The following is a 26131-nucleotide window of genomic DNA, read 5'->3' on the forward strand; positions in this document are numbered from 1 at the left end:
AAACTTTGTCGGTAAGCCACTGCCATGTGGCGATACACAGATTAATGGAGATGGGTTAATATGTAAGAGTTAGCCATTAAAAGTCAAGAGCTAGTAGGCCAAACAGTGATTTAAATAATACAGTTTCTTTGTGATTGTTTCAGGTGTAAGCTAGCTGGGCAGCCGGGAACCAACAAGTGGCCTTCTCAATTTCCTTCTAAGACTATTATGACATGATTCTTCACCAGGTTAATAGTACATTACATTTAGAGTCTGCTCCCTGATATTACTTTGCACAGGATACAGATGGTATTTGATTAGACAGGCACATAAATATTGAAACTTTTCATTGTGTCAACAAATTAAAAATATGTGAAGAATCTTGTTCATAAATATTCTTAATTTCATTTTTGCACACACATATATTAAGTCTTGGATTGCTTTCCCTTCTTGTAGTTAATAATTATTTACTTAAAATCAAGTTAACAATTGCAATATTTGACCTATTTAGTTATTTTTTTAATTACAAATCAGACCTATATTTTAATCTCTTTATATTTTCATGCTCTTTGTTATAAGTCATTATGAGTTGAAAATGCATTTTTGAATATTTATTTTTCATTGCTTACTTGTGATTTACTTTTCTGCTTGCATCATGCAGCATATTCTTGTTAAATAACTATGCACATATTTTTCTGTCATTAAGAAATAATTCCCATTTTTAAATTGATGGTTCTGATTTAGGTATAACAGCTGCAGCAATGGCTGAGGCAATGAAGCTCCAGAAGATGAAGCTTATGGCGATGAATACTCTTCAGGGAAATGGAAGCCAAAATGGGACTGAGTCAGAGCCAGATGACCTTAATTCTAACACAGGTGAAATCTTTCAGCAGTTACCAAAAGACAACACTTACTGTTTTATTACAGAATCTAACAGAGGAGAAACAGTGAACCAAGAATATTATCTGTGCTTTGATTATAAATAGTTTGGAAAGAACCTTTAGCTTACGTGTAATGCGTATACTCAAGCTAGAAAACTATTGCCAATTATAACCTCAGATTCACATTTCATAAACATTTAGAAATTTCTGTTTTTGTTTGTGAGACAAGCTTTCCCTACACAACCCAGGTTGACCTTAAATACACTCCATTCTTCTCCTTTATCTATCCTGCCTGCCATCTTTCTACTGTTTTTCTGTGATGCAATTTAGTTCTAAATCTTATATTAGTTGTTGCTCTCCCTGTCTTAAAATCTGTGCCCTGTTCTTGATGCAAACCACACTTCTTGCTTTTTCATTCTAAAAACTAAAGTCACAGTCCATACTCCAGGTTTCTTGAACCAGTCTTTTTAAGAATTGTAAAACCATTTGCTTAGCTGAATCAAGGTGGTTCTGGTGAACTCAAAGAATTGTTGACCATGCCAAGTTGAAAAGAAGTACAACAGAGAGCTGGAAAAGAAGGAAAGACAGAAGAGAGAGAGAGAGAGAGAGAGAGAGAGAGAGAGAGATATGCTTGTATAGTCACATGTCTTCTCATCTCGTAATGTTTGTTTGTTTGTTTTTATCATTTATCCTATGATAACTGTATCCTAGCCATTATCATATGATATAGTACTCTGACAGCTTCAAAGTATGTGATGGTAACTATCAGCATATGTTGATAAATAGATGAAAAAAATTAATGACTAAGATTTAGTTTAGAGAAAAATAACAATTGAGGCAACCAATGTTGGTTCCAGGAACTATGGCTCCAAAGCTAACTCTACATTTAAACTCAAAACAATGAAGCGCAGGTATAAACAGAATGTTATGATTTAATTTTCAAGGGAAATGGAAAATTGTCTCAAGGTGTTAAAGGATTTAATTATAATAGTATGTAAAATGAGTCTGAGTTTTCTCACATAAACTTTCAATTTCTTTGTGAATTATAGACTTCTTTCAGCAAGTGGTATTTTTCTTCTATTTAACATTGTTGCAGTTTAACAGGAAATAATTTGAAAATTCATATTTTATTCATTCAGATTATCTAGAATGCTGGGTCTTACAATTCTTATCAAAATACAGTGGGAAAGTTGTTCTAATATTTAAAAATAAAGAAGTGGGAGTATAGAAAAGTATATTTTCCCAAATCATAGTACTATTGAATATATGCCTTAAAGTTTGCTCTTATATTTGACTTAGTCCAAAGAGTTGATCTTTTTAGTATTCTGTTTTCTCATCAACACCGTGTTATAAAAAGACTTTGTCTTGATCTTGTCATTATACTAAAATATATTAAAATGAAGACATAAAGAAAGAGCTATGAGCTTCTATGTTCCAGGGCCTAAAAGTTCATGCTGAAATTCAGACATAAACTATCTTAAATGTGATCAGTTTAAGAAAAGAATACTTTTGAAGTTTAATGTTGTTATAAAGGAAGAATTTGAAACAATAAATATCAAGTAATAAGTTTTTGAGTTTTTATAACCTGCATAACTAAAATGCTTGATAAACTACAAATTAATAAATTACAGTTTTAAAAGTTTACATTACAAATATAAATTTATTTTAAGAATTTTATTTGACATATTGTTCTATTCTGAGTGACCAATATGTCTTTTATGTCTTTAGGTTTGCTATCTCAGGATTTGAAATGAGATCAAAGACTAGGCCAGATTTCTCATTTTTCTACTTTAGTTTATTTTAGTGCCTTCCAAGACGAAAAATAAGTACATGGTCTTGACAAGGGAGATCAAACTCAGCAAAATTTATGGCCTAATTACTAGTTATGGTCATGGTCTTCCTGAATGTTCATGGTTTAAATAGAACTGGGAAATGGAATATATAACCCAAAGGAAAATTTGGTCTTAGAGAATAATTAAGCTTTTATTTACATGGTTGGTACTAGATACTATCAGACAAACAAAATATACTTAGTTCAGTAATAATATTCATTATGTGGGTTATGTAAGGAATATACACTAAATTTTCTTTTACATGATAGCATAAAGTCAGAGTTAGTAATAAAAAATTAAGCTAATAGTCATTTGGTATTTTGATACATAGATTTCTAATGACTTGAAGCACCTAGCAAATAACAGGCTTTTCATAAACAAGTATCACTAGTATACTTTTTTATTTAATTAATTATTTGAGATTATAGTTTTGATATTGACTTAACAATGCATGATATTTTAGCAATGAAAGGTCAATGTTTTTGTCTCTAAAAAGAGGAATTAAAAATCCCTGAATTTCATTATGGTTTAAAATAGAAGGTATAGAAAAGACAAATCAGTATACAAGTGACTCTAATCTGAAGTATATGGCAGTAAGGATGCAGGAAAATAAAGTACTATGAAAAATATAGAAAGAAGAAGAAATTTATTTGATTAATACACTCATACAAAGATTCCAGTGAAGATGTAACATTTAAATTGGTGTTTCAAATTTGTTAGGGTGAATGCACTATCTCCATGAGTAGTTGTTTACAAAAAAAATGGTTCCCAGATCTTTCAGGTCATGTTCATATGTTGGGTGAGAGTTGTACTTAAAAGATATACAAAATACCATATTTTAACTATAAAATTATTTTCATTTTTTTAAGGATGCCAAATAACAGGTTTTGATCATATTCACCTCTCTGACCCAACTCTTTCCTGTGCTAGTCCTCTTTTCCTACCCACTTAGGTTTGTGTCTTATTTTTTTTTTTGACTCATTAAGACCAATTTGTGATGCCCACATATTCTTGGATGCATCTTCTTTCATTGAATTGTGGTCCAATTCCCAGAGATTGATTCTCCCTTTCCCATCAGCCACCAATTGCCAGTTAGCTTCATTTTGGGGGGTGGGATTGTATGCTAAATTTCCCCCTCTATGCTGTGATTTCTTGTTTTCAGCTTGTAAAGGTTTTCTGCATGCTATTGCAACCACCGTGAGTTCATTTGTGCAGATGCCCTGCTATGTCTAGATGTTTTCTTATAGTCATCCACTGTCTCTGGCTCTCATTCCCCCTCCCCCCCTGTAATGTGTATTGATCGCTAGCCTTGTGAGGAGTGGTGAGGTATACATGTTACTTTAGGCGTGAGGTTTCTCTAGTATCTTAATCTCTCAACTTGACCAACTATGTGTCTCTGTGTTTATCACTGTCTTGATTGTGTTTCTATTACTGTACAAAAACACCATGGCCAACACAACTAATAAATGAACCATTTAATCATGTTTACACTTTCAGAGGGTTAGAGTTTATGATAGCTGATCAAAGACATGACAGTAGGAACATTTGAGGACTCACATCTTATTTCACAAATAGCAGGCCAAGAGAGCAAACTGAGAATTGGGTGAATTATTTTAATTTCAAAACAAGCCCCCAGTGACACAACTCCTCCAACAATGCCACACCTCCTAATCCTTCTCAAATAGTTCCACCAAGTGTTGATAAAGTATTCGAATATATAAGTCTATGGGGGCTGTACCTGTTCAAACAACCACACTCAGTATCTACTGCAAATTAAAGCTTCTTGATTGGTGTTAAAATGCATTGGTCTATAAGTATTATACTAAATCATTGGAGTCTATATAAAATATTTTGTTCATTTATCAGAATAATAGTAGTTATTTCTTCCAGCCTATTACTTGCCTAGCTTTAAGTTATTAGACTAATAATGGTGCCAGTTACAGGTTTCATCTTTTTGAGTGATAATTAAATCCACTGATTTTGCGATTGGCAACTCTTGTGATGTTAATGCTACTATTGCACCAGTAGGTGTGTCTTGCCTAGTCAGTAATTATTAATGACTCACAGGTTTCAGAACTAGGTATAATTGATGATTATTTTCTCCTTCAGTAGCAATATGATATCTTCCAGCATTATAAAAGAAAATGAAGCATCTAGGTTTGAAACAGCCTGTTTTCATCATGTTTTATGATTGTCTAATAGTCATTGCTACCCTATGATAGAATAAGTCCACTAACTTTTTATGTATATGTGTATATTTTTCTTTATCTTGGTCTATATATTTGGAAGACTTTAATGTCATAGATTTCCATATGTCTGTTTTAAAAGGTTTTTAATGTTATTCATTCCCCCATATTCCCTCTTTTATCCTCCTCTATATTCCCCAGCACAGTTTAACTCTACTTGCTCTATTATTCCCTTATAATCCTAATTGTTATCATAAAGCCTTCATCTAGTAACTGATGAAATCACATACAGAGAGCCATATCCAAGCACTGGGCTGAGCTCTGGGAGTCCAATTGAAGAGAAGGAGAATGGACTATATGAGCAAGGGAGTTCAAAATCATGATGAAGAAACCCACAGAGACAGCTTTCTGAAGCTAGTGGCATCTCAATGACTCTGGACTGACAACTGTGGAGACAATATTGGACAGAACTAGGCCCTCTGCATGTGGGCAACAGTTGTGAAGCTTTGGTCTATTTGAGGGGTCCCTGATAGTAGAGCCAGGATCTATCCCTAGTGCTTTAGCTGGCTTTTTGAAGCCCATTCCGTAGGGTAAGATGCCTTGGTAAACCTTGATGCAGGGGAGAGGAGCTTGGTCCTGCCTAAACTTAGTATGCCAGGCTTTCTTGATTCCCTACAGGAAGCCTTATACTTTTGCAGGAGTAGATGGGGAATAGGAAGTGGGGAAGTAGGTGAGAAAGAGGGAGGAGGGGTGAGAGGGACATGTGGTTGCTATTTAAAATAAATATAAAGAAAATATCCCTTTTCCATACAATAGCCACCAACTTCTCCAAGATCCTCCCACCTCCCTTCCCATCCAAATCCACATTGTAGGGGGAGAGGCCGCTTATTCTTCCTGGCCACCCAGCTAGCTTACACCCAAAATATCACACAAAAACTATACTATTTAAAACACTGCCTTTGCCCATTAGCTCTAGATTCTTATTGACTAATTCTTCATTTAACACATTTCTATTAATATGTGTATCACCATGAGGTCATGGCCTACCAGCAAAGTTCCAGCACGTCTACCTCTGGTGGCAGATACATGGCATCTCTCTCTCCACCTTCCTTCTTCCAGAATTCAGTTCTATCTTCCCTGCCTACCTAAGTTCTGCCATATCAACAGACAAGGCAGTTCCTTTATTCATTAACAAAGAAAAGCAACACAAAGACAGAAGGACCTCCCACACCACCACATACTTTCTGTCTCTTTTTAGAAAACAGGCATTTGAATAATAATACTAAATTAAAATAAAATAAAACCAAACAGAAAAAAATCTAAAGAAAAGGCACAAGAAGCACACATAGAAACAGACACTCACAAGTTTGTACAAATAGGAAGACCATAGAAACACAATACTGGAAGCCATAATATATACTCAAATGTCCTGTAATGATTAAGAAAGCCATGATAAAACATTATGAAACAAACAACCTCTAACTATGCCATTGAGTCTGTTTTGTGTTGGTTATCTAGTGCTGTTCTTGGGGATTGTCCTTATGGATGCTTTGTATACTTGATGAGACTCCTTTGGAGATAACTAATTATTACATTTATGAGTAGTTATCAGTTAGAGATAGCTTTCAGTTTATGAATGAGATTTGTTTCTACTCCTCCTATAATTTCAAGTTCATCCTGGTACTGACTTATGCTGGCCCTGTACATGCTACCATGGCCTCTGTGAGTTCATTCATGTTTCGGTTATGCGGCATTTAGAGAACTTCTTTGTAACACCCGATTCTGTGTTACACCCTTGGTACAGTTCGTGCGCCACTGTACCATAAGCAAGTCTGGCAAGGGCCTGGAGATTGAAAGAACACACAAAGAGACCTGGGTCATTCGAAAGGAGATCAGCCAAATGCCAGTTTATTTAGACTTGGGGAAGTCCTTATCTACCTAACTGCTGGAAAAGGACCTCTGCCCAGGCAGGTGGGAAATTACCATATCAACAATGGAGTCAATGCCCTACAGCTAATCACCAGGTGGAGCAGGGGAAGTATAGGAACAAACAGAATGCTTTGTCAGCTGACCAGAAACTGTCCTGGAGATGCACCCCAGGAACAAGGGCAGACCAGGGCCCTACACTTCTTTTGGGTATACTCCTACCTTTTTGGCTCTTACAATCTCCATGCCTCCTTTTCTACACAGATCTCTGATGGGGGATATTTTATGGAGTCATTTCCTTTAGAGGTTAATTCATTCAGGGTCTCTCACTCTCTCCATATTGGCTATGGGTTTCTGTATTCCAATTGACTGTAGGAGGAAGCTCCTATGATGGTAGCTGAGCAAGATACTGTTCTATGAACATATGAACATGTTAGAATGTTGTTAGAAGTCATTTATTGCTATGTTCTCTTAGAAGAACTGTAGTACTTGGTTTTTCCTATCTAGTCTCGAGTTGTTTGCCAACCAAGAAGTGTCAGAGATAAGTTCTATATCATGAACTGATTCTTAAGTCTAAGCATATATTGGTTGTTTATTCCCACAAGCAATGTACCACTATTGTACTAGCATATCTTGCATGATGATGTGGATTAAACACTTTGTAGATTGGTGGATGTTCACCTTTTTTTGGTTGTTTTTTTTGTTTTGTTTTTTTGGTAGCATGCTTTGTACATTCCAGGACCATGAACACTATTCTTTAGTGCTTAAGGCCCTTGGTAGAACCTGGATTGATATTTATGTGTTCAATGAGTCCTGTAGGTAGTGTCTTCAGAACCAGGACCATGCTATCAGTTTGTTTAGAACATCCAATAGCCTAGGAAACAGCATGCATTATTTGGGTATTCCCATGAGGCCACTTTGGTCAAAAACTGGATTAGATGTACCTCATTCCTGGTACTGGAAGTTTTATTTGGTGATAAGAGGTATCCAGGGGGGTGCTATATCCCTTCTATTTTTCAATGATTTTATTTAGATCACCTTTATATATGTATATATTTTATAAAGCTTCTAGTATATTAGGTTTCCATATGACACTCCAAATAACCCTTAGGTTTTGTTGTCCTTTCCTGTATTCTGTCCCTCAATCTCCTCTTTCCACCCTTCCTTATTTATGTTCCTGTTGCCAGTCCCCTCCCCACCCTGTCCATTTGTAATTATTCATTCTATTTTCCCTTCCTAAGGTGATCCCACCTTCCCCACTTGTCCCTTACCTAAACTGCTTTTATACAGGTTGTTACATACTTATATTTAAGAATTAACTTTCATCATCCACAAATAAGAAAATATAAACGATGCTTGTCCTTTTGGGTTTGGGTTCCCTAACGCAGGGTGAATTTTTTCTTTACCTCCATCCATTTACCTGTGAATAGCATTTTTTAAACAGCTGAGTAATATCCTATATCATAAATTATCATATTTTCATTATAGATTCACCTGTTGACATACATCTAGGTAGATTCCAGGTTTCAACTATTATGAATAAAGGAACAGTGAATATTGTTGAGCAAGTGTCTCTATGGTAGTTTGAAATATCCACTGGGTATATGCCCAAGAGTATTATAGCTGGATCTTGATGATCTATTCCCATTTTTCGGAGGAACTACAACACTAATTTCCATAGTGCTGTACAGCTTTGCACTCCTACTAGCAATAAATGAGTCTTTTCCTTACCCCATGTCTTAGTTAGCATGAGCTGTCATTTGTTTAATTGATATTATCCATTCTGGCAGGATAAAAATGAAATCTCAAAGTTTTTACTTGTACTTCCCTGATGACTAAAGATGTGGAACACTTTTTTGAGTGCTTCTGAAATGTTCATGTTTTTTCTCTTCTGAGATTTCTCTGTTTAGACCTGCATCCCCTAAAAAGGGGATTGGATTCTTTGTTTTCTTGATATTCAATTATTTGGTTTCTTTTTATATTTTAGAAATTAGTCCTCTATCAGATGTATAGTTGGTAAAAAAAAAAAAATCTTTTCCATTCTGTATCCTGTTACTTTGTCCAAATGATGGTGTCCTTTGATTTATAGAAACTGCTTAGTTTATTAATTGTTGATCTTAGTGTCTGTGCTATTGGTGTTCTTTCTGTTCAAGAAGCTGTCTCCCAAACCAATGTATTCTAGGCTATTCTCCACTTTCTCGTCTCCCAGGCTCAGTGTACCTAATTTTATTTTGAGGCCTTTAATCCACCGTTTGGAGTTCATTTTTGTGGAGCTTGATAAGTATGAATCTATTTGCATGCTTTTATATTCAGCGATCTAGACTGAAAAGCATCCATTGCTTATACTTTTGATTTTGTAACCTCCACATTTCATTGGCCCTTGTCATTTAATTGCATAACTTCTGGACTATATTTAATTATAATAATTTTATCAAAATATGATTTGGAATATTATCTTTTCTACATTTAAACACAGAATAGTATATGGAAAATTAGTATATTCCTAGATAGTATGAGGTTACCCATTCTGAATTTGGTCATACACTCTGAATTTTTCTTTTCATACAAATCCCCTTGGCAATATCAGAGTTCATATTCCATGACTTTAAGAAATTTCTAAATCTTTTGACTCATTCAAAAATGTAAAGAACAGAAACATAAAATATAGACAGTCTACAGTTAGTTGAAAGACTTTAATTACTGCGGGAAAAAGAATATTTACATTCTCATTCTAGAAGCTGTAACATGCCTTCTTAGTTTAGTTAACACTTTTGAATAATTCTGTAAAGGTAGAGGCAAGAAGGGGAATTAAAATTGATAAAATTAGTCTTTAAAAGGAACAGCAACTATAATTCTTGAAGGTTCTTAATATATAGTATTTTATCTTGTGGAGACAGGTAGATTCATGGCATTTAATAGATTCTGTAATAGCAGCAACATGACTCTGCATTAAGGTTTCAGCATAAATAACAATCTGTTTGTGTTTCATTGGTTTCAAATGAGAAATCCTATCTTTTACTGTTTTAGGAACTTAGTCTGTGTATTATTGTGCCTGGAGCTTTGCAATTAATCATTAAAGGTTGTGGCTGTGGTGTTTGTGGGAAAGAGATGCCTGAGTGATCATAATTATAGCTATCAAATAAGAAGTCTAGTTATACAGCAGTGGGTCTTTTTAATGACTATAAGAAAACCTTTCATCTATTTCTATTTACTAGTTATTTTTAACTCTCTTGCTTTTGGAGGGAAGGTCTGTACACCATGATTTCCTCTGAAGGATCTAAGATGAAGAGCACAGAAAACTTTATCCTCTAAGTCCCTGCTTGTTCTGATTTTTGTACAGGTTTAAATTTCATGGAGCAGTTGTTGAAGATTCTACATCTTATAAAGTATAGGTTTTTAGGAGAAAAGTTGAATCATGTAAAAATGATTAGCTTGCATTGCTTAACTAGAACATCCCATGAGTGTGTTCTTTCTTTATGTTTTTCTAACATTTTATTAGATATGGAAAAGAGGTTTCTAGAGAGTTGCGTGAATTCTAGTTGTTTTTACTTTACCATGAGTCCAAATGACTATTTATGGAAGGATTTTTTATGGAATTATTATCTTTTCCTCCTCTATAAACATTTCTTATATGTTGACATTACTTTAAAAGCAATGTAAGTTGGCATATATTGCTTCTGGAGAAAGTTACAGTGTTTATTCTTTTTTTTAATTTAATGTTTTTAAGTTTCGAGAATTTCTCTCTCTCCATCTCCAATAACCTTCTCATCTCAACTCTCCTGCATTCCTTCTCAATTTCATGACTGTTTTTCTTTAAGTATTGTTATGCTTATACACCCTACTGGGCACATTTAGTGTTTTGCCCATGTGCCCCCCTGAGTGTGCATGCGTGCATGAGTGCATTTATGCCTGTGTGCAAGTGTGTGTGTGTGTGTGTGTGTGTGTGTGTGTGTGTGTCTGTCTGTCTGTCTGTCTGTCTGTCTCTATATTTAAGGCTGGCCACTTGATTGGCTAACTTACCAGGAATCATGTTCTCAAAAAATTGATTTTACCTGTTTTAGTAGTAATGATTTAACTATAGCTATCTCTATAGGAATGCTTTAGCCTAGTCAAATTTCCTCCACCCGCATTGACATGTAAATTGATCTTATTATGAAGTGCTTTTTGGCAATCGTATTGTTAATATTTTCAAATTATAAACCCTCTATGTTGTTTAGAAGATGTTTTGTACCTGCAGGTGTCCTAGTCTAGCTTTCAATTTTCTGAGCTCAATACCCTCAAGTTCCTTAAACATGAAATGTAGGGGTCGTGTTATAGATGATTCAATTGGTTATGTATCAATTGGTGGTGAATTGTTCTCTTCATTTTGACTAGTGATGGATCTCTTTAATAATTACAATCTTTTATAAAAAGAAGCATTTTTATGAGGGCTAAGAGCTACATTTATCTTCTTTGTAATTGTACTTCTCTAGGATTACTAGGATTACACAATTAGAGGAAATTCTTGCCTGGTACTGCAAACCTAGGCAACTACCCAGGGCTGGTCAAATTATGAATATAAAAAATAACATACTATTTACACATCTCTATGCTAGTATAATATTATGCCTATTCTTAATACCTCAATAGGAAATTGGGGCTTCCTTTCTGTGTAAGTAGTTTTAAGGTTAATTTTTTATAAAAGTTACTTCTTTCTTTTTATTTATTCTCTCATGCAATACATCCTGACTATATGTTCCCCATGCTCTACTTTTCACAGTAGCCCACACAACTCCGCTCTCTCTGAGATCCATTGCCCTTCTGTTTAGCTTGAGAAAAGTCCAGGCCTCCCTCTGCTATCTACTGAACAGGGCAAAATAAGGTGCAATGATACGAGGTACAAACCTGCATATCAAGACTGAATGAAGTAGAAGCAAAAGGGACCCAAGAGAAGGCAAAAGAATAACATTACTTCTACTGTTAGGATTCCAAAAAAAAAAAAAACCCAAAAACAAACAAACAAACAAACAAAAAATCCGGACTCTAAATAATCATAACATATATGTAGAGGACCTACACTCCTTTCTACAGCTCTTCTGTTGGGTACCTGGAGTTCCACCTAATGCTTGACTGTAGGTCACTGAATCTGCCCACAACATTTGCTAAAGGAAGCAGTTCTGATAACAATTGGGCTAGGCATGTATCTATGAGCATAGCAGAGTCATTTCATGACTTTTTTTGTCAGTCATGCTTGGTTTTACCCTAGGTCTCAGGGCATCCAGCTTCCAGATCCTAGCCATCCAGGCAGTGTCTGATGTGGGCTTACTTTTGTGGTATGGGCCTCAATTTAGAACAGTCATTGATGCACTCCACAAGCAGTGAGCCGTCATTCCGCCAAAACATCTTGCAGTCAGGACAGGTTGTAAGTCAAAGTTTTTGTGGCTGGGTTGGCATCCTAATCTAAAACTGAATGCCTTTCATAATTACAGAAGATGGCCAGTTCAGGCTGTATATCGTGCATTACTAGGAATCCTCACTAGGGTCACTCACTCTCACAGGTTCTAGGAAATTTTTATTACACTAATTTTTTTCTTGTCCCCACCTCCAATATCACCTAATTCTAGTTGTCTTTCCCAGAATTCTCTCTCTCTCTCTCTCTCTCTCTCTCTCTCTCTCTCTCTCTCTCTCTCTCTCTCTCTCTCTCTCTCTCCCTCTCTCTCTCTCTCTCTCTCTCTCTTTCCAACCCTCACCAGATTATTCCTGTTCCCATCTCCAGCTTCCCCAATAGACCCGTACAATCTATTCTTTTTCCCTTTCCCAGGGAGATTCATGAGTCCCCACCTAGAACCCTCCTTGTTACCTAACCTCTCTGGGTCTGTGAATTGTAGCATGATTATCTTTTACTTAACAGCTAATATGCACTTATAAGTGAGTACACGTAATATTTGTCTTTCTGAGTCTGGGTGGCCTCAGGAATGATGTTTTTTTCAAGTTACATCCATTCACTTGCAAATTTCATGATGTTAATATTTTTAACAGCTGAGTAATATTTTATTATGTAAAAGTACCACTTTTTTTATCTATTCTTTGGTTGAGGGCACCTATGTTGTTTCCAGTTTTTTAGCTGTTTTGAATAATGCTGCTATGTACATAGTTGAGAATATATCCTTGTTGTAAGATGGAGGGTCATTAGGGTATATGCCCAAGACTGGTATAGCTGTGTTTTTAGGTAGATCAATTCCCAATTTTCTGAACAACCACCATATTGATTTCCATAGGGGCTTGAACTAGTTTGCACTCCCACCAACAATGGAGAAGTACGCTCCTTGCACCACATCTTCTCCAGAATGAGCTGTCACTTGTGTTATTACTCTTAGTCTTTCTGACAGATGTAAAATGGAATCTCAAAGTAGTATTGAATTGCAAATTCTAAGCACCATCTTTTTATCAGTCTGATTAACTGACATTAATGTCATCTTTCTTTACATTTTTTCCAGTCTGGAGACTTTCCACCATTTCTTCCCAACTGTTTACTTTTCTTTTGTCACCTACTGGATATTATTATAAAATACAAAACTCCAGTTTTAAGGGAAGAAAGAATCCTTGTAAGAATCTGCATTCTTACAATTTATGTCTTAAGTTATGTTTAACATGTACGTATGTTGTTTCAATAAAGTTTTATTTTATTATTTTGAACATGTTACCCTCTCTTTGCTTTATTTAAACTGTAACATTTTATAGATAACATTTTAAGTATAAATTTTATTTTTTACTTTTGTTTTTTTAACATCAATGATCCTTTCTCAGTTCTTTTGGTTTTCCTTAATAATTGAACACTATTTTCAATCTGATGTTATGGTAGTCCATATTATTAATTTCTTACAAGATATTATGTATAGTGCTGCCACCCAATTCTGAACTTATTCTCACAAATTTTATATTTAGGTTGTTTTATAAAATTTGCCTCTGTAAATGTTCAGGACACTGACAGAAATATTTATCCTGTTCTGGATAACTCGGAAAGTCTTCATTTTTATCATCACAGCCAAAATAGACATTGATCTATTGTGATCATCTTTGAATGCACCATTTTTTATTTTTGTGAACTCTCTATAAGTATGTGACTTGCCTTGATTTTCAGTTTATTGATGAGTCAATTGTTTAGACTGTTCTAAAAACCTTGATAAAGTCAACATAAATTGCATCTAATGTTGCTCTTCTATTTCTCAAGCTGTCATTCTGTCACAGAAGGGAGATTAGATTGGCCAGACAGGACTTGATCTTTAGTAAGCAAGGCTGAATTTTACCTAGTATACTATTCTCCTCAAGGCATTTGGAAATTGAGTTTTTAGTGCCGTCCAGGATGCCTGTGCTATCCTTTCAAACTAAATTTTCAAAAGATGAAAAATGCCAGATGAGAAAAAAAAAATGTAAGTAATAGTTCTTTTTTTTTTTTTAAATGCATATCCCCTTTACGTGGTACTATGTTTCCTAGGGACATTTTAATTCAAGCATATCATTGTCCTTTAAAGGTATTCTCTGAATCCCCTTCTGCCTTTCTTTCTTCCCATTAGTTCTGTTTATTTCCTTAGACAGTTTCACTATTACTTTCATGATGTGTGTGTGTGAGTGTTTTTGTTTGTGTTGTATGTGTGTGTTAATGTTTTTATATGAAATCTAGATAGGGATCATCAATAAGAGAAAACATGATATTAGTCTTTCTGAAATGGACTTAATTTGATGAGCATAATAAAGTTAAAGCAAAATTTCTTAAAACTGAGACAAATAGTAGACAATTTTAATTTTTTCTCTAAACCCCCTCAGGAGATTATTGCAATCCAGTTATCATATTGATGATAATTGTAGATTGTCTTCATAAATAGAGTTTATAGTAAGTACCAGTGTTGTTGGAAACTGCTCGTTCATTTATGGTCGCTCAGACCTGAAATAATCACACAGAAACTATATTATTTGCAATACTGTTTGGCCAATAGCTTAAGCGTATTTCTTGCTAGCTCTTATATCCTAAACTAACCCATCTCCATTAATCTGTGCATCATCACAAGTTTGTGGCCTAAAGGCAAAGTTTCAGAGCCCCAGGAGGAGGCATCTGTCTCCTGTGGTAGATACATGGCTTCCCACTACTAAGCCTTCTTTTACCCAGCATTCAGTTTAGTTTTCCTGTCTAGCTCTACTCTGCCTTATCATAGGCCAAAGCAACTTCTTTATTCATTAACCAATAAAAGCAACAAATATACAGAAGAACTTCCCACATCAGTACCAGGTTGTTTGATCATTTCAAAACATTCCATGAATTGTCACTTGACAAAATGTTCAAAATGATTTTTTATTAAAAATTTCAAATTGCAGAGCAATTTTTTTATTAGAAATTTAAAATTGCAGAGCAACTTTTCTCATTGGAACCCCCTTTTGTTTTTATATAAAGAAGGTCATAATTTTTTGTAATTTTTTTTGGGAATTCACACATTTGAGATGGAGGAGTGGGCACGGGAGGAGATAAAGCGGGGAAAGAGAGGTATAAATGATGTAAATACAGTATTCGTGACAACTTCTGTTGACTGAGAAATTTTTTGCAACCCTAAGTATAGAAGTATATAAAAAGGTTTGCAAATCAAATGTTTACCATTAATATTTTTTAAAAATGTATTTAAAGAAGATTTGCAATTATATATTTAATTTTATAACTTAATTGCAAAATCAAATTTATATTTTACTGAGATGTATGTGCTCATTTGTTTCCAGATGAATAAACTCATTTTTGGTGGACATTTATTAGAGAAAAGACAGGGCATTATTAGTGTTTTTAGAGTGAGCTACAGTTTTGCTTTTATATTTTGCAATGCTAAGAATTTTGCTTTACATAAAATATTATAGCACAAAATAACAATATGTATAGAGCCATTTCTAAATTTGTTGGAAGTTTTGATGTAGTATCAAACAAAAATACAATTAATGAGGTTTTATTAAGTATATTTTATTTAATTTTTATTTATCTATTATAAACATTATATATATACACAGTGTACCTATATACAGTATGTGTATACATACACACATGTCTATATACATATGTACAATGTGTTTGCATACACATATACTATATATACACATGCATACACGTATACACATATATATGCATACATGTATATGCATATATACGTGTGTCCATATCTATGTGTGTACAGTATATCTTGGTCATATCCACACATACTGCCTCTATCTAGCACCTGCCACACCTGACAATATATCTTCCATTTTCCTTCCTACTTTGTTTTCATTTTTATAATTTACTAAGACTGATTTATTCTGCCCATGTGTGGTGGACGGTTTCTTAGATGTATATTATGCACTCTGATTAGTCTTATACTTATGAACTTCTATCACCTTTCATTCCTGTTAGCTTCCCCTCTTCACTAAAAATATGTTTTCATTTTCATTTTTCTTTTGTGAACTAGTCTTGTAAAAGTTGTACTATTTGTGATTATTGCACACTGACTCTTTTAAGTAACTAAGTAGTCGTGTTTGTATTTGTCTTTATTTTCAGTTAAACACTATAATTAAGCTGTGTATGATATACTGGAATCATATTAGCTAAGATATTTTAGGCATTGTTCTTTGACACTTTTTGGCATGCTAACATACACAGTGGAACATTCATATATTCCACATGACAAAATGGCTGCAGTGAAGATAGGTGATATAGCATAAGTTAGTGCTACCACAAACAACTTACCTGAACTACACATTTTATTTTAATTAATTTCTTGGAAGTTGTACATGCAGAAACCTCTTAAGTGTAAGCAAATAATTTGTGAACACTGCATTCACTTACTTGACCTCATATTGAGTTATGATCCACAATTTAACAACCTAGGATCTGTAGCATAATTTTTGAGTATTTGTTCTCTAAGGGTATGCATATGTCAACAAATTAAAATAATAGCTGTGATATATTAATAATTCATGATTATTGCTATTTACTTTGGAAAGCCTTTTAGGTGGATATGTGAACATCATTCTTCCATATTGAGTGGCTTCTTTATGGCAGACATACATATAAGGGATTTACAAATAGTTATATTTTATAAATTCTTATTCTGTTAGTATCATTCATAGTTGGGTATCATCAGCACTATTGTTAGGAATGTGTTATATATGAATTAACTTGGAATGGCAGTTAATAAATAGGAGTACCTCAAAATATATGTGAAAGGTATCAGACATCTAGAGAATTTTATGAATTTTACTATGGTATGATTCATATAGAATAAATTACAATTCCTTGATAATTAGAGTCAGTGTCTTTAGTATGTTTACAGAATTAGACATCTGTTATGATTTAATTACAGATATATTCTCCCTAAGCATTACATTGCATTGCATTTACTGGTAAATTTGTTTATTCTATATATTTTGTGTACCTGAAATCTTTTAACATGGGACCTCTAGTGCATGTTTTCTTTTACTGGGATAACGTTTTTTAATAGTTCATTCTTATTATAATATGTATCAAATCTTAATTCTCACCTGTTCCTCTCTTAAGCAATAATCTGCCATATAAAAGTACCACATTTAACATGACTATTGTCAGTAATGCTGCTACTAACATCTATGTGCATGTATATGATTTTATGTAGAACACATGTATTTATTTCTTTTAGACAGATACCCAGAATCTCTGGGCCACACAATAAGTTTCTGTCTTACATAGAGAAAATACCAAGTAGCTTCTATGAAGTGATATGCCATTCTAATGTTTGTTGATTGACTTTTGTGGATTATGTATTCATAGACTGATTTCAAGATTTAGATTCATTATGCATTTCTTAGATATTCTAAACTGTGAATTTGGCTTTGAAAATGTTGTGATACTTTAACATTATAATTGGTTTGTATAAGTATAAACTAATATTGATATGCAGCAAAACCAATGTCCCTAGTAATAAGAATCATAAAGGCTGTAACTTTAAAGAAATTTGATTACTGAATTGATGTAGGGAGAAGACATGTGACCTCTCACTTCTATAAAACTTACAGTATATTCGTAAACTTATCAAATAAATCACAAAAGTGTTAAATCCTAAAAATATTGGCAACCAAATCAGTAAAATATAGATAAAACCGTTTTAAAGTAAGTCTGGCTTTCTAACCCCTAACTGATAATGAAAAGGGGTGGAAGGAGTAAGATTGTTTACAGGGAAGAACAGAAGGGTAGAAAGGCTCAAACAAAGTTATGTGTATTTGACCACAAGGGTTGAGATGTAGAACTTATGTTAGTTTTCTTTTCCTGAAGAAATAGTATGAATAGAGACACGTGGAGAAGTGAATTAGAGGAAGGTATTTTTACTGAAGCGTTAATTCAGAAAAAGTCTTCAAAGGAGTTACTGTATCTTTTTAGGGTAATTGTCTCTTGGCCTACCAAGAAGAATGAGGTTTGACTCTTAATTTTTACTAAAATAAGATGCAATTTAAATTCAGTTTTACTAGATATTTTCATATATTTATAATATGTATGAATTTTAACTATATACTTTATGTGAATGGCATGTTATATAACAATAAAAGGATAGCTATTACACATCTATTTGCCATAACTCAATCTGAGTATTAATTCGTTGTACTCTTAGTGAATTCTGCCTTATCTATATTAGTAGACTAATTATGCACTAAGATGTACATTAAAGAAGAAAAATAGGCCTATTATACTAGTAAAAAAAAATCATTAGCTTTCTTAGAAAACAATTGAATAATCTTTGTAGGAGACACTAGTCCACTGTCTCTTGGTGTGAAAATTAATTATAAAGATAAAATATGGCACTTGCTATGGGGAACATGTATTCCATTAGTGTATTGAAGTTTTGGCTCTTAAGATTCTAAGGGAATTTGATTAGATACAGATTCTCAAATATCATGTTTCTTACCAGAGTTGGAAATAGTAATCCAGTACTATAAGGCATTTCCTCAGAGCTGTCTTATCTATAAGATAATTTCATGGACGTTAGGAATTTTCACTTTTTATGTTTTTCCCAACTTTCTTTTAATGAGTTTAGTGAAAATATAAAGATAATTTAGACCATCCTCAGGGTAATATAAATTTCAAACTTATCATATGTTTACATCTTAGTGTGAAAGAATGTATGAGCAATAATTCTGGTGAGAATAGTGTTCCCTGGGGAAAACTCAAGACAAGAGAACAGAGCACTGAAAAAGAGACCCATACAAAAGTTTTGCTTTTTTTAAGATTATTCATTCTTTTCTAAAATTAGCAGAAGCAGGAGGATGCTGCTCTAGTTGAAAAGACATGTGTAGGCACTAATTCCTATTGTCACCTCTCATGCTCTATGCCCACCATGAATAGTTAGGTATTATGTGGTCAGCATTTGTCAGTTTTTCTCTTTTAAATTTCAAGTGTACGGAAAGGCAAACGCAGTAGATCTTTTATTCTAAAAAAAATATCAAAGCTGTTATTTTAGTGTTAGTGTAATGATAATAAGATGAGAAAGAATTGATTTTCATTCTTTCTAGTGCTATACATGTTTTTCAGAAGTGTTTTAGAGTCGATATTATCTATAAACATTTAAATTACCATCAAAGTATTTTCTTAACCATCCTACATTTAACAAACATAATGAATCTTTTGGCACTATTATGTTAGGCATACTATTATTTCTGAATATAGAAAGTTTTTTGATACTAATATGACATAAAATCAAGAGACTAATATGCAAATATTTAAAAACATTCTATTGAATCCATGAGGGAAACATATCTCTATTACATCATGTCAATGTAATGACTGCCTCATACCTTTATGTTGCCACTGTGAGACAGTATCAAACAAGAAACAAAGGGATACAAACATTCAATATCATTCTTAACATATTTTGACAATAAAATTTTAGGCCAAAATGTGGCAAAGTTATTTTTTTTTAGACTATCGAGTCTGAGTCTAGTGTGCTCCATGCTCTTCTTATGTCTCCAAATGTTTCTCCAAATGTTTTGAGTGTTACTACATTTATGAATTTCCAGAGAACTTAGCAAAAAGTCTTTTCCTGAATTTTAATTCATATTATGGACAATGAGCAAAAAGTCATAAAACAAAGCAATCGACAAATCAATAGAAATTAGAATAAGTATGAAAAATTTAGATTTCAGGTGTCATCTCTATTACAGAAATGGGTTACAGAAGTTTAGTTGCTGAAGAACTGGATCCAATTAAGACTAACTTTAAAGGAAAACTTAAAATATTCTTCTGTGATACCCACCGTAAATAATGAAAAAGAGAAAATTATAGAACAAATGTCATTTCACATGTAAAGGTTTGAACTTTCCTTTGTTAAGTTCTTGTGTATGGTATATCACAGATTATACTCATCTGGGAGTTGAAATCTGATTATACATGTTTAATAATGAAATTAATTATTAAAGGTATATTTTTATAGTTATATGAAGTTTTCCAAATATGTATTCTTCTTTTCCTTTCTATCAGCCTCCTTTCATTTCTTCATGGGATATGCCTTTTATTAGACTTATCAATTCAATTAAAAATGATAAATTAATATTCAATTTCATATACTTAAGTAGTATGTATGATATTTATGAAGATAGGAAAAAAGGGGACACATGTACAGAGTGAGAGAGGGCGAAAGAAAGCTCACATATATCTTTGAGTTCAGATGCATTTTACCCTCATAAATATCCTTACAGTCATAATCATGCACATATTTCTTTTTTCCTTTGATAGAGCCTTCCTGATTAGTTCTTCTTTTAGCTGGTATTATGCATTTAACTTTATGTAGTACTTATGTTGATTACAGATAACTGATTATAGATAACGGACTAGGTAGAAGTACTTCCCTCAAAGAAGAAGCAAGAGTTTCTAGGATGAATTGATGAGAAATATCAAGGGTAAACCTTTCAAATTCAATCAGGAAGTTGTTGAAGCAGGATATGGGTGTTAGGAGATCTGGGTTCAAGAACCACCTCAAGCAAATATAGCTATGAGACTTTTTCCAGTGGTAGTACTATATCCTAACTTAAATATTTCCATGTGTAAAATATCACTTTAGTAGAACATGTTTAAGAACAATTAATGGTATAGGAAGTGTTCTTTTGTGTGTAGGGTCAGTGGTCATCCCTATTACTCTAATTCATAAGGGGGTATATGTAAATATGTAGAAAAAGTTCAGCATTTGCTTTGGAGATTGCCTATAAATAAATAAGAAGTAGCAATTCTTATATGATTTTATTGTCAATTATTCATTTTATTCTCAAAGTTTATAGAAATTTGAATACATTTATAATAGAAAACACTTAATTGATACTTTTTTGCTTCTGAAGGGTAAACATTAAAGAAATGGGTCTATTTTCTTACATTAATATAATATATTGAATATGACAAAATATATAAAGTAGTTAAAACTTAATTTAGTAGCCACCTCACTCTTTTGTTTATAGGATGAATTATATTTATTTATATTCACAATTTACCTTTCTTCAGTTGACAAGTGATTTTTTTTTGAGTTACATGGATTAAGGTACTGTGAGTAGAAATTTTAAAACTTTCTTTGGATTACATGAATCTTATATTACATAAGCAAAATATGAATAATAAGTAATGAAGAAACTATAGCATAAAAGAATTTCTGTAGTTCGGTCATTCAGCAACACTTCAGAGTATGCTGTTGACCAAATGCATTAATGTTAAAAAGGAATGCACATGTTCATTGAAGGCTATATATGTTTCTTTATCAGTCATTTAGACATACCACATGAGCCAGTTTACCTGATTTATCTAGTTTGCAACCTTCCTTGTATTCTAAAGCTACCAGTGCATTTGAATGACAAAAATATAGCATTGTCTCACTGAGTCAGAACTACCAATTTGCAAATTATCTATATTTTGTATGTAAGTTTTGTTGTGCCAATTTAATTTGAAGTATAAAAAGCATAATTTTGTATAGCACAACCAAATAATAGAAACTTTGAAGTTTCCAGTTATGTTTATATAAGAACTAAATGCAACATAACAGAAAGGATGACAAAGCACAAGTAACAGAATCTGAACCATGTAGAATGAACACTTTTACATGTCTATCACTTTGCTGATCTTTTGAAAATTATAGTCTCTGAGTACAGAGGTATAAATCTTCAAAGCTTAAAAGATATAGGTGCAGCATGAACTAATCTTCATTTCCCCCCTCTCTTCTTACAGCAGCACTAATGGAAATGTATTTTGTTTAATGACTCTGAAATCCTGTTTGTAATTAGATGTGGGAATTGGTCTTACTTTGTAACAGATGATACTGGAATAATAATATGAGAGATGCTACACTGAGACCACTATCCTCCTAAATCTATATCATTTTTCATTTTATTGACAGGAGATGTGTGGAAAGAACAAAGAAATTGATTTTTAAAAGAAAGAAAATAAGATCTAATAAAAAAGAACTTCCAATCCAAATATTTTAGTATTACTTCAAATATATTGCAGTGGTAAGAGAAAGAGCATGAACCTTGTTTTTAATTTTAGGAAACAAGGATTTTAATTTTGTTGCTTTTTTGATAATGATCTTTGAATATTATTGCAAAGACTAGGTAGAGACATTTAATTATGTGACAGAGATCATATCATTAAAACATCTTAGTATGGTTATACAAAATAATGAATACTGTCTTTTAAATAAATAGTTTCTGTTCAAGCAAAGAGTTTAAGGAGTGGACTAGCCAAATGCAACAACTGCTCAGTACATCGTTTTCTATGTTCTTCATTGTTAATAAATGATACTGTCACAAATAATTCTTCTGAATAAAGATTTGCAGTGGTTGTAGGCCCCAAATATTTTTCCTTTGGCTACTGATAGACTCCAGGGGCCCAACAAAAATTAGAATTTAAAGAATATATGTATCTCATGGATAAGTATTACTCTTCTTTTCAAACATATGTGTTGATACCTTAATCATAGAATTGATGTTTGCACGTTTGGACAGTCCCTGTGAGGATATTATGATAATATGTACTTAACAGTATTCATTTTAGAGTTGTTTTTTAACTTAATGTGTCTAGATGTTTTATCTTCCTATATGTCTATGCATCATGTACCCTGGTACTGATAGAGGCTAGAAGAAAGCACCACGCTCTTGAAAATAGAGTTACACACAGCTGTGAGAGTCAATGTAGGTGCTGGGTGTTGAACCTGGATACTCTGGAAGAACAGCATGTGGAGCAACTTTCCAGCCAAGTATTTAGTATTTAATGCATTCCTTTATTTTCTAAGCAACATACTTGGCTGGTCTTAGTAGACAGAAGACTTGGCCAAATTTGTTGCTTATTATCTTGGGATCTCAGATTTGGTTTTTACTTTGATTTCCAATGTGTTTCAATATGCTTATTTCGTCTGATTAATATCCAATAAAATGAACAGAGAAAGTGCTAATGTGATGTCTTTTGGGAGCTAGGAAAAAAGATAAGACCAGAAAAGTTTTCAGTAATTGGTGTGGTTATAGAAGAAAATGAGTACATAGTCAAATGCAATGCTTTTAACTACAAAGCCTGCATCCTTACATTTAAAAATGACTCATTGAAAAGGAATTAAATTGAGACCACATGGTTTTTTTAATACATAGGTTAGTAGATTTTACTAACATTATAAGGGGTAAGAACACAATATATTTAGATTATAAATGTGTCCAACTGTTGGTTTGTGAGACTGTTTACTTTGAAATGTCCATAGGGTGGATTTCAATTAGATGGTAGTGAATAGGTTATTTATTTGCAGTGATAACCAGCATTCTTTTTAATGAAAAATAAGGCCCTGTAATTTCTCTATTTTTCTTTGTAAAATTAATAAAATCTTATTTCTGATAAAATAATTTTTTTAATATTTTGTTTCATAAAGTTCAAACAAGGCACATATAGTAATTTATCTTCCCTGTTACAGTGTATTTCAAATATCAAAATGTTTATTGTGGAGTATTTCATTACATTTTCCTTTATATTTTTTCTAATAAACACCTTTTATATTTGTATTCCCAGTTTCCTAGCATTAAGGACTAACAAAATGAACTAAGTTAAGTGCTGATTCATTATGAAATGCTAGAAGGACATTAATAGTTTAAAAATCATAAGATAGTTTTTAAAAATTCCTGCAGATAATAATTGGTTTAGAAGAGTGTTTTTCATCAAATCATCATGATAAATATGTAGATGATACAGATGTATGTCATTGTCCACAGATGCATCTGGCACTGGCACAGAATACTTACCATTAGAATTTTGTTGAATGCTATTTGTGTTGTGTGCCATTGCATTTTGTGTACTATGGAGACAGTAATTTCATTTACCGTGTTACACAACATACTGCAATTTTTACCGTATTGATAATGCACAAATATTAAAAGAAAAAATTTTTAAGTTCAAAATGTGTTGTTTTCTAAATATCTCATAGGAGATTATACATAGTGGTAAAGATTTATGATAATCAAATATATAACTAAAGTTTTACGTTAGAAATTAGGAAAAGTATTCTATATGTTACTATGATTGTACTGTAAAGTAAGTCACAACAGTTTTTATAAATCTGATTACTTTGAACTTGAATGGTAAACTCTGTGTCCATGAAGGGACTATAAGTAGAGAAATTAGGTAGTCACAAAAAGTTTAAGGGATCATACATTATTTGGAGATATTCTAAACACTTGACACCATGAAAGAGTACGAAATTTTGATATACCACTGCTAGTTTTGGTAACGAATATCAGGGAATAAAAAAAGAAGGTAATTATAGGTACATGTACAAGAGATACAAAGCCAGAAGAAGCTGGAATAACATAAGCCAAATCAAAAAACTACAAGTTCAAAACTCAAGTTATGGTTGATGCAATGCTATTTGAATTCTGTCTAAAGTCCTGGCATTGTATATGAAAGAGACTTAGTTAAAATTAGGAAACATTCAGTAATAATAGCAAACATATTGGGCAAAGTAAAATAATGAGCAATTGGACACATAATTGTGTTCTCCATCCATTTGTTTAAGCACTCAGAAAATATTATTTCTTAGTAGAATTTAATCACATGAAAATCCTAAATTGCTATAAATTAATGACAATGAAATGTAGGTTAAAAAGGAATTAGACCTAAATTATAGTAACAAAGAAGAATATGGGCTGTTTTCAACCTAGTGATTTAAAATAACATTACAAATAAAGATCTGCATTGACATGCCATTTTTGCTATATTGCTCAAATTACCCAAAGAAATATGTAGCACCTAACTGTTTTATTTAAATGTATATTAAGATGTCTATTTTCATCTTGTTTTTGTTTTTATTGTATGTTAAATCTTTGAGAATTTTGTGCAATGTATTTCATCATAGTTATCTTCTTCCTCACTGTTCCCAGATACATCTCATATTTCCTAACCGCGTGTCCTCCTTTTTGCCACTCATATGGTCATGTGTTTGCTCCTTATATTTTCTAGAGTATGTGGTCTTCCACTGGAGAATGCTCCACTGACCAGAGACCATTCATTAAAATAAATGACAAAATTGACTTTCCATTTCCCAGAAGGACTGAATTTCAGCAGCTATAAATCACCAATAACTTCTTGTTTATGACTGGTGCTTTGTGTGCACTTGCACTGTCCATGCCAGAGTTTGGTCTTGTTTGATCTTTTATGAGTCTTTTGCAGGCAGTACCAATTGTGGAGGGTTCATATTTGCAGCCACCCTGCTGCATCCTGAAAAGAGTTTTCCTATTGTCATCCACCACCTATATCTCTTACACTCTTTCCATCCCCTCTTGTACAATGATCCCCTGAGCCTTGGGAAGAGAGTGGAGATATATACACACACACTCACATACATATATGTGTGTGTGCATATATATGTGTGTGTGTGTGTGTGTGCATGTGTGCATGTGCACGCACCCATGTACATGCATGCACATATGTGTTATATAATATATATTCCTTATATAATATATATTCTCTTTAAGGTTTAGAATTATGAAGTCTTTTATTTTCTATGCCATATTTCTATATTTTGGTCAATTGTGGGCTATATTTAGAAATGTATATGTAAATAAATATATGAAAGCAATAGTAATTAATATAAAAAGAATCCATGAATTTGAAAACTATGCTGTGATGTAGGATTCCCCTCTGTATGCTGTGAATACCATTGGTTAATAAAGAAACTGGCTTTGTCCTGATATGGTAGAGTAGAGCTAAGTGGGGAAAAATAAATTGAATGCTGAGAGAAATGAGGCAGAGTCAGGGAGAAGCCATGGACAAGAGATACAAAGCCAGAAGAAACTGGAATAATATAAG

At 33.0% G+C, this 26131-nt stretch overlaps 1 protein-coding gene across 1 annotated transcript in view; it reads left to right on the forward strand.

Moving 5' to 3' along the window:
* LOC121441091 (dachshund homolog 2) overlaps positions 1-26131 on the forward strand; it is a 504032-nt gene that overhangs the window by 343826 nt on the left and 134075 nt on the right. Inside the window, exon 4 of the mRNA XM_041642221.1 lies at positions 724-855. Within this exon, the coding sequence (XP_041498155.1) occupies positions 724-855 (132 nt within the window). The remainder of the gene's footprint in view (positions 1-723; positions 856-26131) is intronic.

Source organism: Microtus oregoni, unplaced genomic scaffold, assembly GCF_018167655.1.
Source record: "Microtus oregoni isolate MIOR12 unplaced genomic scaffold, Mior012 000073F_002, whole genome shotgun sequence".
NCBI lineage: Eukaryota > Metazoa > Chordata > Mammalia > Rodentia > Cricetidae > Microtus > Microtus oregoni.